The 12,989-nt window shown below is 45.9% G+C and overlaps 1 protein-coding gene across 2 annotated transcripts in view; it reads right to left on the reverse strand.

The window, feature by feature from the left end:
• Positions 1-12,787, reverse strand: part of ARFGAP1 (ARF GTPase activating protein 1) — a 31,839-nt gene extending 19,052 nt beyond the window's left edge. The window contains exons 1-8 of one of the 2 annotated variants that reach the window (XM_077831647.1): positions 12,714-12,787; positions 10,548-10,707; positions 6,677-6,740; positions 5,457-5,566; positions 3,755-3,926; positions 2,398-2,498; positions 1,349-1,435; positions 451-547 (exon numbers count right to left, since the gene is read on the reverse strand). In XM_077831647.1, coding sequence (XP_077687773.1) covers positions 451-547; positions 1,349-1,435; positions 2,398-2,498; positions 3,755-3,926; positions 5,457-5,566; positions 6,677-6,736 — 627 coding nt within the window. In that variant the 5' untranslated portion in view covers positions 6,737-6,740; positions 10,548-10,707; positions 12,714-12,787. The remainder of the gene's footprint in view (positions 1-450; positions 548-1,348; positions 1,436-2,397; positions 2,499-3,754; positions 3,927-5,456; positions 5,567-6,676; positions 6,741-10,547; positions 10,708-12,713) is intronic. The other variant, XM_077831648.1, reaches the window with a different exon arrangement.
• Between the last annotated feature and the right edge of the window lie 202 nt (positions 12,788-12,989).

Raw genomic sequence — 12,989 nt, forward strand, 5'->3', positions numbered from 1 at the left:
AATCCCTAAAGGAAAATCCAAATCTCCCCACATTTTTCCTTAAATCAGGTATCACCAAACTGTCTATTTATACTCCCGTCACCCATCACTAGGGCATCTCTTGCCCCTGGTAAACAGTTCGCTACTTGTAGTTGCACATTCCTTGGCAACAGTAGAGTGGTCAATTCTTTTAGTGTTAAGATGTTTGGAATCCTTTTAGGACTGTCTCCACCTGTCTTTTGGACCAGCATTTTAGGCTTAATGTGTTGGAGGAGTCAGGATTTTTTGATCAGATTGCTTTGAGAAGACACAGAAGTGTCAATAACAGAAATATGCAATGTTCCCCAGATGCACCTGTATTGCATATTACAGCTATTAATTTTCTCTCTATTCATATTCCCATAAAGGGGCTACAAATTGAGGAACATACTGCTAAGAGTCACAGAAAGCTCAGAGAAAGAATCTCCTTACCGAGTATAGCGAAGACATGGCATTATTGAGGAAGTCGTCATCCTTTTTCGGAGGGTTGACTGTGTTCCCAAATCCCACATAGCGATTCTCTTGGCCACTAAATCACACACCATCAGAAAACAACGGTAATTATTATACATTTCATTAAAACTATCAGACTGAAAATATAAATTATAAGATACGGCTGAATTTTTGTTTCTTTGTTTTAAAGATTTTCATACACATGGAAGTAAAGGACTGGTAGAATTTCCATCAGCAGTAGAGGTAAACTGTGTGCATGACTCCCCCATACAGCTCCACTTTTGCACCTTATTTCTAACATGTAAGAACACCACTAGACAATTATGTAAAGCTAGTGAATGTGCACTGCAGACAAGAAAGCCTCCTTGCACATTTTATCATCTCAATAAATCTTCTCCTGTGGTATAACAGATCAGTTAGTTTCTTCAGAGCTGTGGTCTCTTTTTGCATACAACTCATTGCATTAACTGAAGAACCTAGTGGTAACATTATTAAATACCTGAGTTTCACACACTTTGCTCTAGGCTATTGAATCTGAAAGCTTCATAGACCAGGAGGCCACCATGGTGATAAAACTACTGTCTATATTTGACTCACGAGCCTCAGCTTCACTGCACATCAAACCTTTCCTTGATACATAGGAAAGAAAAGACCCTTTTTAATGCTTTTATATCCAATCCTTTGACATGTATTATCACTTATTTATTTAGGATGTGACCATAGTCTATTATGGCCCAATGGATTAACAGAGGCATATGTAAACTGACGGAAAATAATAAGGCCCTAGTCTAGGGTATTCTCAAGGGCCATGACACACAATGGTTGATATAGAAGTGTCTAATTTAATAAACATTCCTTGCAAGTCAAATAACTTTACCCTTGATAGGAGCTGAAATCATCATTTAACCAATCTTCAAAAGCTTTGTCGGAAGAGCCAGCTGCATTCTGGGATGGTCCAGCAGAACTAATCAAATGAAGGATTTTTAGGAAGTTAAACTACATGAAGCATAAAGAAACAAATGACTTTGCTCATCACAGAAGCTTGTACCGAAGCTTGTACCGAAGACAGATCAGAATTTTACATCCATCAGGTGACAGCATCTGAGTATCTTAACTCGTGGAGAAAGAAAGCTGCAGACAAGTCCACAAACAATGGTCTTCAGACCACTTTTAGTTTGCTAGCACTTGTTGGTTATTGTAGAACTTACCAATCACAAGTTCCTGGTTCTCCTTGTTTCTAGTTCCTTGTACAGGTAATCCTGGCTCTTTATTGTCAAGAAGAACCAGAAGCACCTGAAAGCAAGATATGCTTCTACCAGGGATCCAGAAACAACAGAGTAAGAGAAACATGGATACCTTCAGGGACTGGAGCCACCAGCTAGAATAGAGCTGACAGCCATGAAAGGGAGAGGGCTATTAGGGGTGAAAGTGGCAGAGGGGACCAGGTGTCTGACCATGACTGAGGGGAGATGGTGCATACAGCCACAGTGAAGTGTATCCAGGGAAGAAAGGGGAGACAAAGAATGGGACAGAAGAAAAAACAAAAATAGGCAAGACATTTGCTGTATTCTGGACAGCTACAATACACTAAAGGCTTTCCTATTTTGAATGTAAGGAAATACTGCAGTAGCCAATTGGGAAATTATGCAAGTACAAGTAGGAGGGACTGTAGCTAGTATAATTACAATCTGTATTAAGATGTGGTCCACACTGAAGAAAGTTTAGATACCACTGCTGTAGGCCAAGGAACCTGAAGCTTGCCCAAATTCTTTGCTAAAAGATACACCAGAAAAAGATTCAGCGGAGACGACAGGGTGGTCAAACTAATATGCCATCACTTCCTATCCAAAGTCAGAGATAGCGAGATCAAACTGTATGAGATAGCGAGATCAAACTGTACGAGAACTGAATAACTAGAATACAGACCGATGAGCTGAAGACAGGGCCATCTTGGGCTGAGGTGGAGTCCAGTTTCTGGCAGTAGAAGTTTCAAGAGACCATTCCTTGCCCTCAGCTAAAGTAGCCACCTAAAGAGGGGAGAAAGTGTTAAGAACATGGTAAGGTCCTCATTTTCAAGTAAAATAAAAATGTAGAAGTAACCTTCAATAGAGTGTCAACAATCAGTTGGAGCAGCCACAGAAGTAGGCAAAGTAGGGATTGCTGCATGGGACAGAGGGTAAAATGGTGTTTCGCTCATGCTGCTCCCCCTCCGAGCATTCCCAGACCCAGAGCTGTGCAAGGAAGACCTCCTTCATAGTGGGGACAGTAGCATCCAGGTGGTGACTCCCTCTCAGATGGTCTTGGGGAAAAACTGCTGGGAGGAACCAACCAGCCAATGACAGCAACTGCAGAGGCAGCCAAAGCAGGGCTGTGGCCATTCAGAGGTTTTCCTACAGTTTTGCCTGGACTTTTCCCCAACTGTTTCCTGCAAAGTTCTCCCTTGTGTTCCCCTTCACCTTAGCTTCCATAGTTGCCCAACTTACCCTCTTCTTCCCTGTCCTGATAGAGACCTGTCCATCCCAGCTCCCCAAAATAGTAAAGATCTAAGGACTACAGTATGAGAAACTAGGCAACTTTAAGCTATTGAGACGTTCCCTCTTTTAGCTGCAGAGTGTCCCAGACCAGCAATTCATAAGTGGCACAACTACACCTCTCTGGGCAAACCAATTTCAAAACTGTGTAAGCGCTCCAGCCAGTGTAGAATGTAGCTTCTCAATTTAGTGGTGCAGGCCAGCATAAATGCACAACCCCTGCGTGTTCAAGTCTCTGCAATTTCCAGGTGCGTATTTGAATTCTGAAGGGTTTTATTTTGAGAAATTGCACAAAGCCTCCTTTTGGAATGATATTTCCAGTGCAAGCATGGATTTTGCTGCTCTTTATGGTTCCACTTGCTCTTGGCAGAGTAATCTGCCATTTTGCATCCACCAAAAAAGAAGTGCTGGCAATTAAGTGGGCCCTTTTGCGTACAACAATCTGATGCAATAACAAGCTGACTCTCAGCTGGTGTAAACTGGCATAGATCCCTTACCTTCAACTGAGCTACAACAAATTACACCACTGATAATCTGGCAACCACGGCCAAAAAAAACCCAACGACATTAATGAAAATTTCTAAAGAACAAGCTTTTTGCAGATTACAGAACTGCAAGTCTTATCCTCTCTCAGGAGCTGCAACAGGTTTTTACAAAGATGTTCCAAGATTTAATAAGTGTTTGTCAAGTGCTTTGAGATTTTCAAATGGGAGGCATTAAGGACGCACAAGTTATTATTCATCTACGTTTACCTTATCTCTAAAGAGAGCTGCAGCTTTGCTGTTGTATTTCTCCTGCATTGACCAGCAGGGATCATAATCCTCCTGAGACTCCAGAAATTCTCGAAATTTACCATTACCACCCGCCTTCATCTTCTCCAGCTCAATGTCTTTCCATTTGTCCATAGTGACAGAGCGTACAAAGCTGGAAATCAGAATTAGAGAGGAAACACCTCACTTTTTATTTATTGCTATAATCCCATTATAATATTATACCATAAAACAAAATTAAAACACCTCAGTGGCAGCTATGCCAAAAATTAAGCCTTTAGAAGTGCCACTGATAGCAGCTGCACTGTTACTGAGATTGCTTCCTACCCTGCAGGGAGGAAAAGCACTATAGCGAAAAAGCCTTACGAGTTTTCCGTTGGAAAAAAAAATCTGAATAGTGAGTTCCACTTAAAAAGGAGATAAACAGTCTGTACAAATGAAACAAAATGTACGTATCCTAACCCAAATTCTGAATTGCCTATCAAAATCACTTCACAGAAAATATTTTCCAGACATTTTCCAAACTGTTTGCTACTCTTTACCACCACTTATCCCTCAGGAGTGCACTTAGAATGAACTTCAGGTACTCAAGTCATCTGTCTTATACCTAAAATAACCTCATCCAAGGGCATTTATGACTGGGATTAGTGTCCCTCAGCTTTGCTTTGGGCCACAAATTAGTGCTGCTGCTCATTATTCCACATGAAAAACAAATAGGCCCCAATTGTTAATGCTTAAATATTCCATCAAAGAAAAGGTAAAAGATCTCCTCTTCACCAAGGCCCTACAAAACTTTGCTCCATCTACATCTCTATGCTTATTTCCTCTTATCGTCTCTTGATCCTTATCCATCTCACATCTCCCTTTGTCTCTGTGCTTCATACCTTCTTTCATGTAGCAGTTGGAATAGTTTCCACTTCTTATTCACTAACACTCTGGATTCCCTATTCACCTTCAAACCATCCTTTTAAAAACCACTTCTAAGTGTCTTCCTGGTATTAGTGTTCTCATTCTTGAATTCTCCTTTCCCTCCCTTATCTGAATAATTGTTCCATATTCTACCTCTCTGTATTAGATTTAGACCCAGGACCATACACGTGCGTGTGTGTTGGAAGGGGTAGAGGTTGTTTTGTTCTTTGGCTCATTTTAGAAGAACATAAAAGCACTTTGTGTACTCGACAGGAACCTCTATAAACAACATACATTCTATGTTCTGTAATGCACTATGTACATTTATAGCACTACATACATGCTTTATAGTAGCATTACGATAGTTTTAAAATTGAAATAAGACAATCTGGTACCACTAGAGTTCTTTAGCTTACAAGAACAGACAAATTTAAAATAGGATACAACATGAACAACTGACAGGACTAGAGATCTCCTAAATCTCTCCATAACATTAAATTTGGTTCATGCAGAGGTAACATACTGCCGTAACCTAACTTTATCATATGTGTACTTATAATACTAACTCATTTTTGGTTTCTAGATTCCACAGTGGATTAGCAATACGTCATATTCTGATTTTCAAAATTCTAGATTTGCTGTTCTACTGAAGAATGGCAAACTTGCATCTCCACAGCTATATCCAAAAAAAAAAATACTCCTTGCAATAACTTCCATTTTTTTCCCCCCGAAGAGAAAATTGTAAATCTGGTCTGTGTTTGTTCCCAAGACTGACCTGAGGTGAACTCCCAAGCCTCTGTGTTTTCCTGAGCATTCCAAACAGATCCAGATTCCATAGGTCACACTCACCCATTGGGGGTTAAATGCACCACACTCAAAACAGACCTATAAGAGAAAAAATATTGTCCATAACTCTCAGTCATCATTTGTTCCAGGTAAAACTTTCAAAGTACGGCCACAGAAAATCATAAAAAAGCTACTCACAGCAAATAAATTCAGAATTAGGAGTTGTTAGTGTTTAAAGACTTCTTCCTCATGTATATAACTTCTATTAGGTAGTCATTTAGAAAGTGCCTGGAGGGTTTAATGTTTTATAGGCAGAACCATTCATGTTAACTGACTCAGACTAGAGAAATACAAGCTAAACTGATGTTTCTATCTCTAGAAAGACTGAATTAAACACTCTATCCCGCAGGGCACCATATAAATATATTATGAAATAACTTTGTTTCACATGTCCATAAAGAACAAAACATACATAATCAAAATTTATGCTTTTTTGGATTGTTTTGAGGGGGAGAAAACAGTCCAACAGGTAAAGAATAAGGTGGAATTAGTTCTATGTCACGGAGAAAAAGTTAGGACTGAATTAATGTTCCAGTGATCTGACCATCTGACAGCAGTTACAAACATAATTGCAACTAGCATGGTTCTAGCACCAATCCAGGGAGGCATTTAAAAAAAATAAACAAACATACTTGTGTATTGGGCAGCTTCTGTTCTTCTATAGCAGGGATTCTAAATATAGTTTGTCATCATGTCATGTCGGGGCAACTGATTGAAACTTTCAAATATAATTACAAATCCCTAGGGCGTACAGGAGGACTTCAAAGGCAGATTACCATAAATATGGTAGCATATTGACAAGATTATTTTGTTTGCATTAGAGTATAAACATAAAATGCTTTAAATAGAAAGTTCCTATTCTTAAAATATGTAACAATGTCCCAAAACAAAATTATCTGAGGGATTGGCTGACAAACCACCAATGGTTTACTGAATCACTGGAACCACCCAAAGAAGTTATGCCCAATGCTTGACAGTATTGTAATGCAATTTAATGAAAGTATATACATATCCACATCTGTACCTTAAAATTTACTGGCTATGCTAATACCATTAATTAAATCTTCAGAGAACAAATTCAGTTGTCTGAAATGGGCTGAAAAGTATTTGTTGCTGCTTAATTAAATATATATATATAGACCTTCTTACATTGTTCTCATCTTGCACTCTGACTTCTTTAAGAACTTTCCTTGTTCTTGGACTTGCCATGTTTCTATAATGGGGGAAACACAATTTTAAAGACTTTAAATCAACTTACATATTAAGTGCTGATCAAATGCTTGGCACTTGTATAAGATGCAAAGACTATCCCTGCAGCAAAGAGTTTACAATCTAAAATTTTTGAAGAGGCACAGTCAATTGTGTATTTGTTCCTTGTTACAAGAAACACTTATGATTAATAAAAGGGGTACCTGTGGCACCTTAGAGACTAACAAATTTATTAGAGCATAAGCTTTCGTGAGCTACAGCTCACTTCATCGGATGCATCCTTAAATCTTTAAGCAAATAGCTAAATCCTTTCCTCCTCTTCTGTAAAATGAGAAGAATACTACTTATTCAATTCACCAATTTATTGAGGGAGTTAATATTCACAACACTTTAAGGTGTAAATGACTATGTAAGTGCTAAGTACCATTCCAAAACACAGACATGTCCACAACTGGAGAAAGTCAAACCAATTTCCAACCTTCACACTGTGTTTTTCCCCCTGCAAAAAATCCCTTAAATCTTTAATTTGTGCCATCCCTGCCATACAGATTTAGAGTAAACACTAACCTGGACCATCTTTCCTGTGAATTACAACACTAACATGCAGTGCTACAGCGAAGCTGTGCAAGGCCAAGGGCTGGTATCCAAATACCAGCTCTCTCAGTGTAATTCATGAAAAAATAAATACAAAATTGCTACACATCATCACTGTTGAAAGACGAGGTTATTTATATCTTTGAAGGATTTCAGTCTATATTAGGCATTCCTTTTAATTCATGGCCATTGAAAATAATGCAATAAAGGATGTAATATTTGTATAGCGGTGTTTATTTTCATGCCATTTGGAGGACAATCTTCTGTTTTTAAACTTATACTCGTCATCTAGCATTTGTTCTTTTTTTAATCATTAATCAGATCATCATTAGTTATTCTTTGTTGAGCCAAGAAAGATTACCCACTCTACAGGTTTTTGTGTTTAAAAATATAAGAGTGTTATTAGGTTACATTGTAATTAATGCTTGATGAAGCACAATATTTCAGCTGCCCTTTCTCAAACTTAAATTTATTCAATTTTTTGATGTTGTTGGTTCATTAATCAGGACAGAAACAGCTTTTATGTCTTGTATAATGTAAAAAGAATGACAAGTAATCTTTTTTCCGACTGCACTATTTTTCCAATGGGATTCTGAAACTAAAGTTTCTCTTATATACCTTGCTCACATCCATTTGAAGAAGGAAATATATTGATATATATTTTTGACCATAATCTAGTCAAAAACTGCAGCAAATAAGCTTCCATGGATCTGATGTACAGGGCTCCATTTTCTCTTTTGTCAGTGGTGGGAAGGGGGGGAACCTCCCTCGTTCCATTACACACACATTTCAAACTGGACAGGGAGAAGAGATTAAAATGTTTCAGGTGTTTTATTTCTGAATTTAAATATTAATCTAATTAACAGTGGTAATCTGTTGGTAGATAATGAGGGTGGGGAATATATTTAGTTACATCATTTTCTTCTGTTCTCTTTCAACTCTGCCTCCACTCTCTTTTAAAGGGTTGTTATTTCAAATTTGCAGAATGGTGCATAGGTATGTGATATAGTCTCTCTCTGGTGTTATTTGCCTGCCCTCCTTCTCCCTCATCTAGAAATGCTAGAGTAGGTTTTCATTCAGAATAGTGGGGAAAAGAGACAGGGGCTGTCTACTCCAATCAGAAAACCTTCTAGCCTTACTGGCCAGAGATCTAAACAGACGCCCCATTCTGGAAATTAGGCTCCTCCTCTGGCCACGATACACTGTGGTTCTGGTGGAGGAGGAAGAGTCTGAAGCAAGTCTTTTGGCCTAGACTTGCACTGGTTAAGGAGGGAGAGATCTGACTGCCCTGCTCAATACACTTTGCTTCTGCTCCCCTACCCCTTCCTCCATGGTGCTCATCAGCACTGCGTGATGGGGAGGTTGAAAAAATGAAGTCAGGCTGCGAAGCTGCTCTCCCCCTACCCACAAGGCTCCATCTGGCTGGCAAAACGCAGAGGACTCAAGTGGAGAAGGAACTTAAGTTCCTGATTCAGATGACATAGCTGTAAAGTGGGATTCCATTACTCAAGAAAGCATTACAGGGGTAGTTATAAAGCTGTGACTCCCATGATCACAGCAACTTTACAGTGCTATGAAAGTCATGAATCTTCACAGCACCTCTGTGAGGTAGACAAAAATATCCATTGTACAGGTGGGGAAAGGGAGGCAGAGAGAGGTTAAGTGAATTACCCAGAGCTAACGAGAGACCTATTGAACCAGGATTAGAATTCAGAAGTCCCTGGCTCCCAGTTTTGTGCTCAGACTATGTCTCTCTCCAGTATTCTTTACTAGTAGTCCTCTAAATCCCAAGTCATCTAGTCCCCCCAATGTTTATTTTCTATGTGAATGTGATTCAATTATGGGTTCATCTATTCCAAGCATCACACAGTCATTAAAGTCAACCTAGAAATACAGCAGAACCCTGTTTATTCTACCCTCCATTACCCAACAATCTTTATACAGACAATAAGAGCACAAAGGTCCAGAAGAGGGCAATATCTCTCAGGGCCGCTAGATGACGCTGCAGCATTGCACTTTCCTATTGTACGGTTTCTCCAGATTTTTGATTATCTGATCTGGCCCCAGGTCCCAACTAGATCAGATAAACAGGGTTCTGCTGTAGTCTAAGAGTCAAGCCACAACCATAGTAATACACTAAGAGTTCACAGCTTTACACACACATTTACAGATATTGGTCATCTTCCAGCATTCAGCTGAGGAACTGGCAAGAACAATTAGAATTTGTAATTTTGTTTGGAAGTTTGGCTCCTTGAACCTGCATTGTGGACACAGAACACTTTAAATTACAGTATAGCTGAATTACTGAACCTCTGTGCAGTCACCTAATCACCACTGCCTCTATTCTTCAGTACACTAAACACTGTTTTCCTGATTTTCTACAAATTATAAATACTGAAAAGGCAGAGAACAAATTATAAAGAAAAGTAACATTTATCTTGTGGAAATAAGTTTTCTTTAAGGAATGTAATTGTTTAAAGTATTCCCTCCAATATTACAGAGGAAAAGAAGATTCAATATTGAATGGAAAAGAAAGTTTGTCTGAATTGTGTATTTATGGCAAACATACGTACAAGCTATCTATGAAATTTTAGACTAAATGTGCCAGCTAACATTCTACAGCAGAACAAATTTACAATGGATCAGTATATTAAGCATCCTGGAATGTTTTGTTTCCTGGTCTTGAATATTCAAGTCATCTGCTTCCACACTGGAGAGTAAAAGTGTACTCTGTGTATTTCCTACAGCAATGATTTCCACAAACCAGGATGTCATCCATACTGACTACCTCAGCACTGAAGAATCATGTTTACCCAAATCATCTATTAATCATCCTTTTGTTTTACTAAAAGCAAAGTAGTGAAGTGGTAGTAGAAGTAGCTGATCTACAAGTACAATTATGATGTTCAGGGTTTAAAACAGCTACAGCAGGGCTTTGAAACTCTGACATGGTGGACTAGTCATATGGTTGAAACTCTAAGGAGTTTTGCAATACACCATATATAGGATACTACGTAAAAAGTAAACAATGTGATGGGATAGGTTCCAGATATCTTAGTTTACAGACTTCATCAGGAATAAAGATGTCTTAGGTAAGATGGTGATATCAGTCTGCGGGGCATAACTTTTTAAAATGGTTTTAACTGGTGGACAAACATTCTCAAGCCATTTTTTCAAGTTAGATGCTTTTCCACACTGACCAGCACAACCATCTTACCTGAAACTAAGCTCAAGATGAGAAGGTGGAAGAGATTCTGAATCCACATCCCAATGAAGCCTGTAAACTGAGATACTCAGATCCAGGCTCCGTTCTTGAAGACCATTTCAGAACATGACCAGATTCCTAATGAGGATGGAGGCTTCTCCTCTCTAGAAGACTTATGGCGGGGGGGGAGGGGGGAAGAGAGACAGAAGAGCATTGCTCTTAAAAACAGATCCAATGGACTAAGTCTTATTTGAAGCAGTACTTTAAAAAAAAGCAATACGGTTTTTCCTTTCTGCCTTTAAAGCACCAGAGCAAACAATCAATATCACTGGGGAGAGGCCAGAGTGTGGTGGCTCTGGGGCCCCCATCTGCACTGATGGCTGGAAGGTGGCTACCGTCTGCAAGGCTTATGCTGGCGAAGGGACATGACCCAGCAGCCGTAACCCTGGCTAACAAGGCGCTGTCACAGCCACAGCTAGAGACACAAAGGGGCAGGACTTCAAACCCGGGGCTCTCGGCATCCCAGGACCGGGGAGGGGGGCTGCAGCGAGCTTCCTGCAGAACCCTCCCGGACAGGGGAGAAGGGCTGAAAGCGGGGGGGGCGGGGCCTGAGGCCAGGGCCGGGGGGGACCGGCTCTGAGGGGGGGCGGGGGCGAGGTAGGCCAGGGCCGGAGGGGGGACCGGCTCCGGGAGGGGGGAGCGGGGACCGGCTCCGGGAGGGGGGAGCGGGGGCGGGGTAGGCCAGGGCGGGGGGGGGGACCGGCTCCGGGAGGGGGGAGCGGGGGCGGGGTAGGCCAGGGCGGGGGGGGGGGGACCGGCTCCGGGAGGGGGGAGCGGGGGCGGGGTAGGCCAGGGCGGGGGGGGGGGGACCGGCTCCGGGAGGGGGGAGCGGGGTAGGCCGGGGCCGGGGGACCGGCTCCGGGAGGGGGGAGCGGGGTAGGCCGGGGCCGGGGGACCGGCTCCGGGAGGGGGGAGCGGGGGCGGGGTAGGCCGGGGCCGGGTGGGGGGGACCGGCTCCGGGAGGGGGGAGCGGGGGCGGGGTAGGCCAGGGCCGGGGGGGGGGGACCGGCTCCGGGAGGGGGGAGCGGGGGCGGGGGCGGGGTAGGCCAGGGCCGGGGGGGGAGGCCGGCTCCGGGAGGGGGGAGCGGGGGCGGGGTAGGCCAGGGCCGGGGGGGGAGGCCGGCTCCGGGAGGGGGGAGCGGGGGCGGGGTAGGCCAGGGCCGGGGGGGGGGGGGACCGGCTCCGGGAGGGGGGCGGGGGCGAGGTAGGCCAGGGCCGGGGGGGGGGGGACCGGCTCCGGGAGGGGGGGCGGGGGCGAGGTAGGCCAGGGCCGGGGGGGGGGACCGGCTCCGGGAGGGGGGAGCGGGGGCGGGGTAGGCCAGGGACGGGGGGGGGAGGCCGGCTCCGGGAGGGGGGGCGGGGTAGGCCAGGGCCGGGGGGGGGGGACCGGCTCCGGGAGGGGGGGCGGGGGCGAGGTAGGCCAGGGCCGGGGGGGGGACCGGCTCCGGGGGGGGGGCGGGGGCGAGGTAGGCCAGGGCCGGGGGGCGGGGGACCGGCTCCGGGAGGGTGGGGGCGGGGGCGAGGTAGGCCAGGGCCGGGGGGCGGGGGACCGGCTCCGGGAGGGTGGGGGCGGGGTAGGCCAGGGCCGGGGGACCGGCTCCGGGAGGGGGGGGCGGGGGCGGGGTAGGCCAGGGCCGGGGGGCGGGGGACCGGCTCCGGGAGGGGGGGCGGGGGCGAGGTAGGCCAGGGCCGGGGGGCGGGGGACCGGCTCCGGGAGGGGCGGGGGCGAGGTAGGCCGGGGGGGGGGGGGACCGGCTCCGAGGGGGGGCGGGGGCGAGGTAGGCCAGGGCCCGGGGGGGGACCGGCTCCGGGGGGGGGGGCGGGGGCGAGGTAGGCCAGGGCCGGGGGGGGGGAACCGGCTCGGGGGGGGGGTAGGCCAGGGCAGGGATCGGGCTGAAGGGAGGCCAGGGCCAAGAAGCCCCGGGGGCGGGGAGGGGGAGGGATGGGCGACCCGGGGCCTGAGGGAGGCCGGGGGGGAAGCGGGCGGCTCCGGGGATCCTGAGGGGAGCCCGGGGGCGGCTGAGGGAGGCCGGACATGCCCCACGGCGGGCCGGGGTCCCCCGGCTGAGGGAGGGTGCGGCGGGGCCGGGGGGTCCCGGGCCGGGGCCGGCTCTGTACCTCCTGCGGCAGCGGCGGCCCCGGCTTTCGCTCTCCCCCGGCTCCTCACAGCGCAGCCGCCGCCGGCCCCGGCGACGTTGCAGGTTTGCAAAGCATGCTGGGAACGGGGACGGGGTTAACCCCCTCGGGCCCGGCCTGCGGGCGGGCGGGACGCACCGGAGGGGCGCGCGCAGACAGGGACGCCCAGGCAAAGGCGGGAGGAAGAGGCAGACAGACAGCGATGGACGGACGGAGAGACACGGGCTCAGAGAGGGACACTCAAACGCGGACACCCAG

Source organism: Eretmochelys imbricata, chromosome 13 (genome assembly GCF_965152235.1).
Source record: "Eretmochelys imbricata isolate rEreImb1 chromosome 13, rEreImb1.hap1, whole genome shotgun sequence".
NCBI classification, from domain to species: domain Eukaryota; kingdom Metazoa; phylum Chordata; order Testudines; family Cheloniidae; genus Eretmochelys; species Eretmochelys imbricata.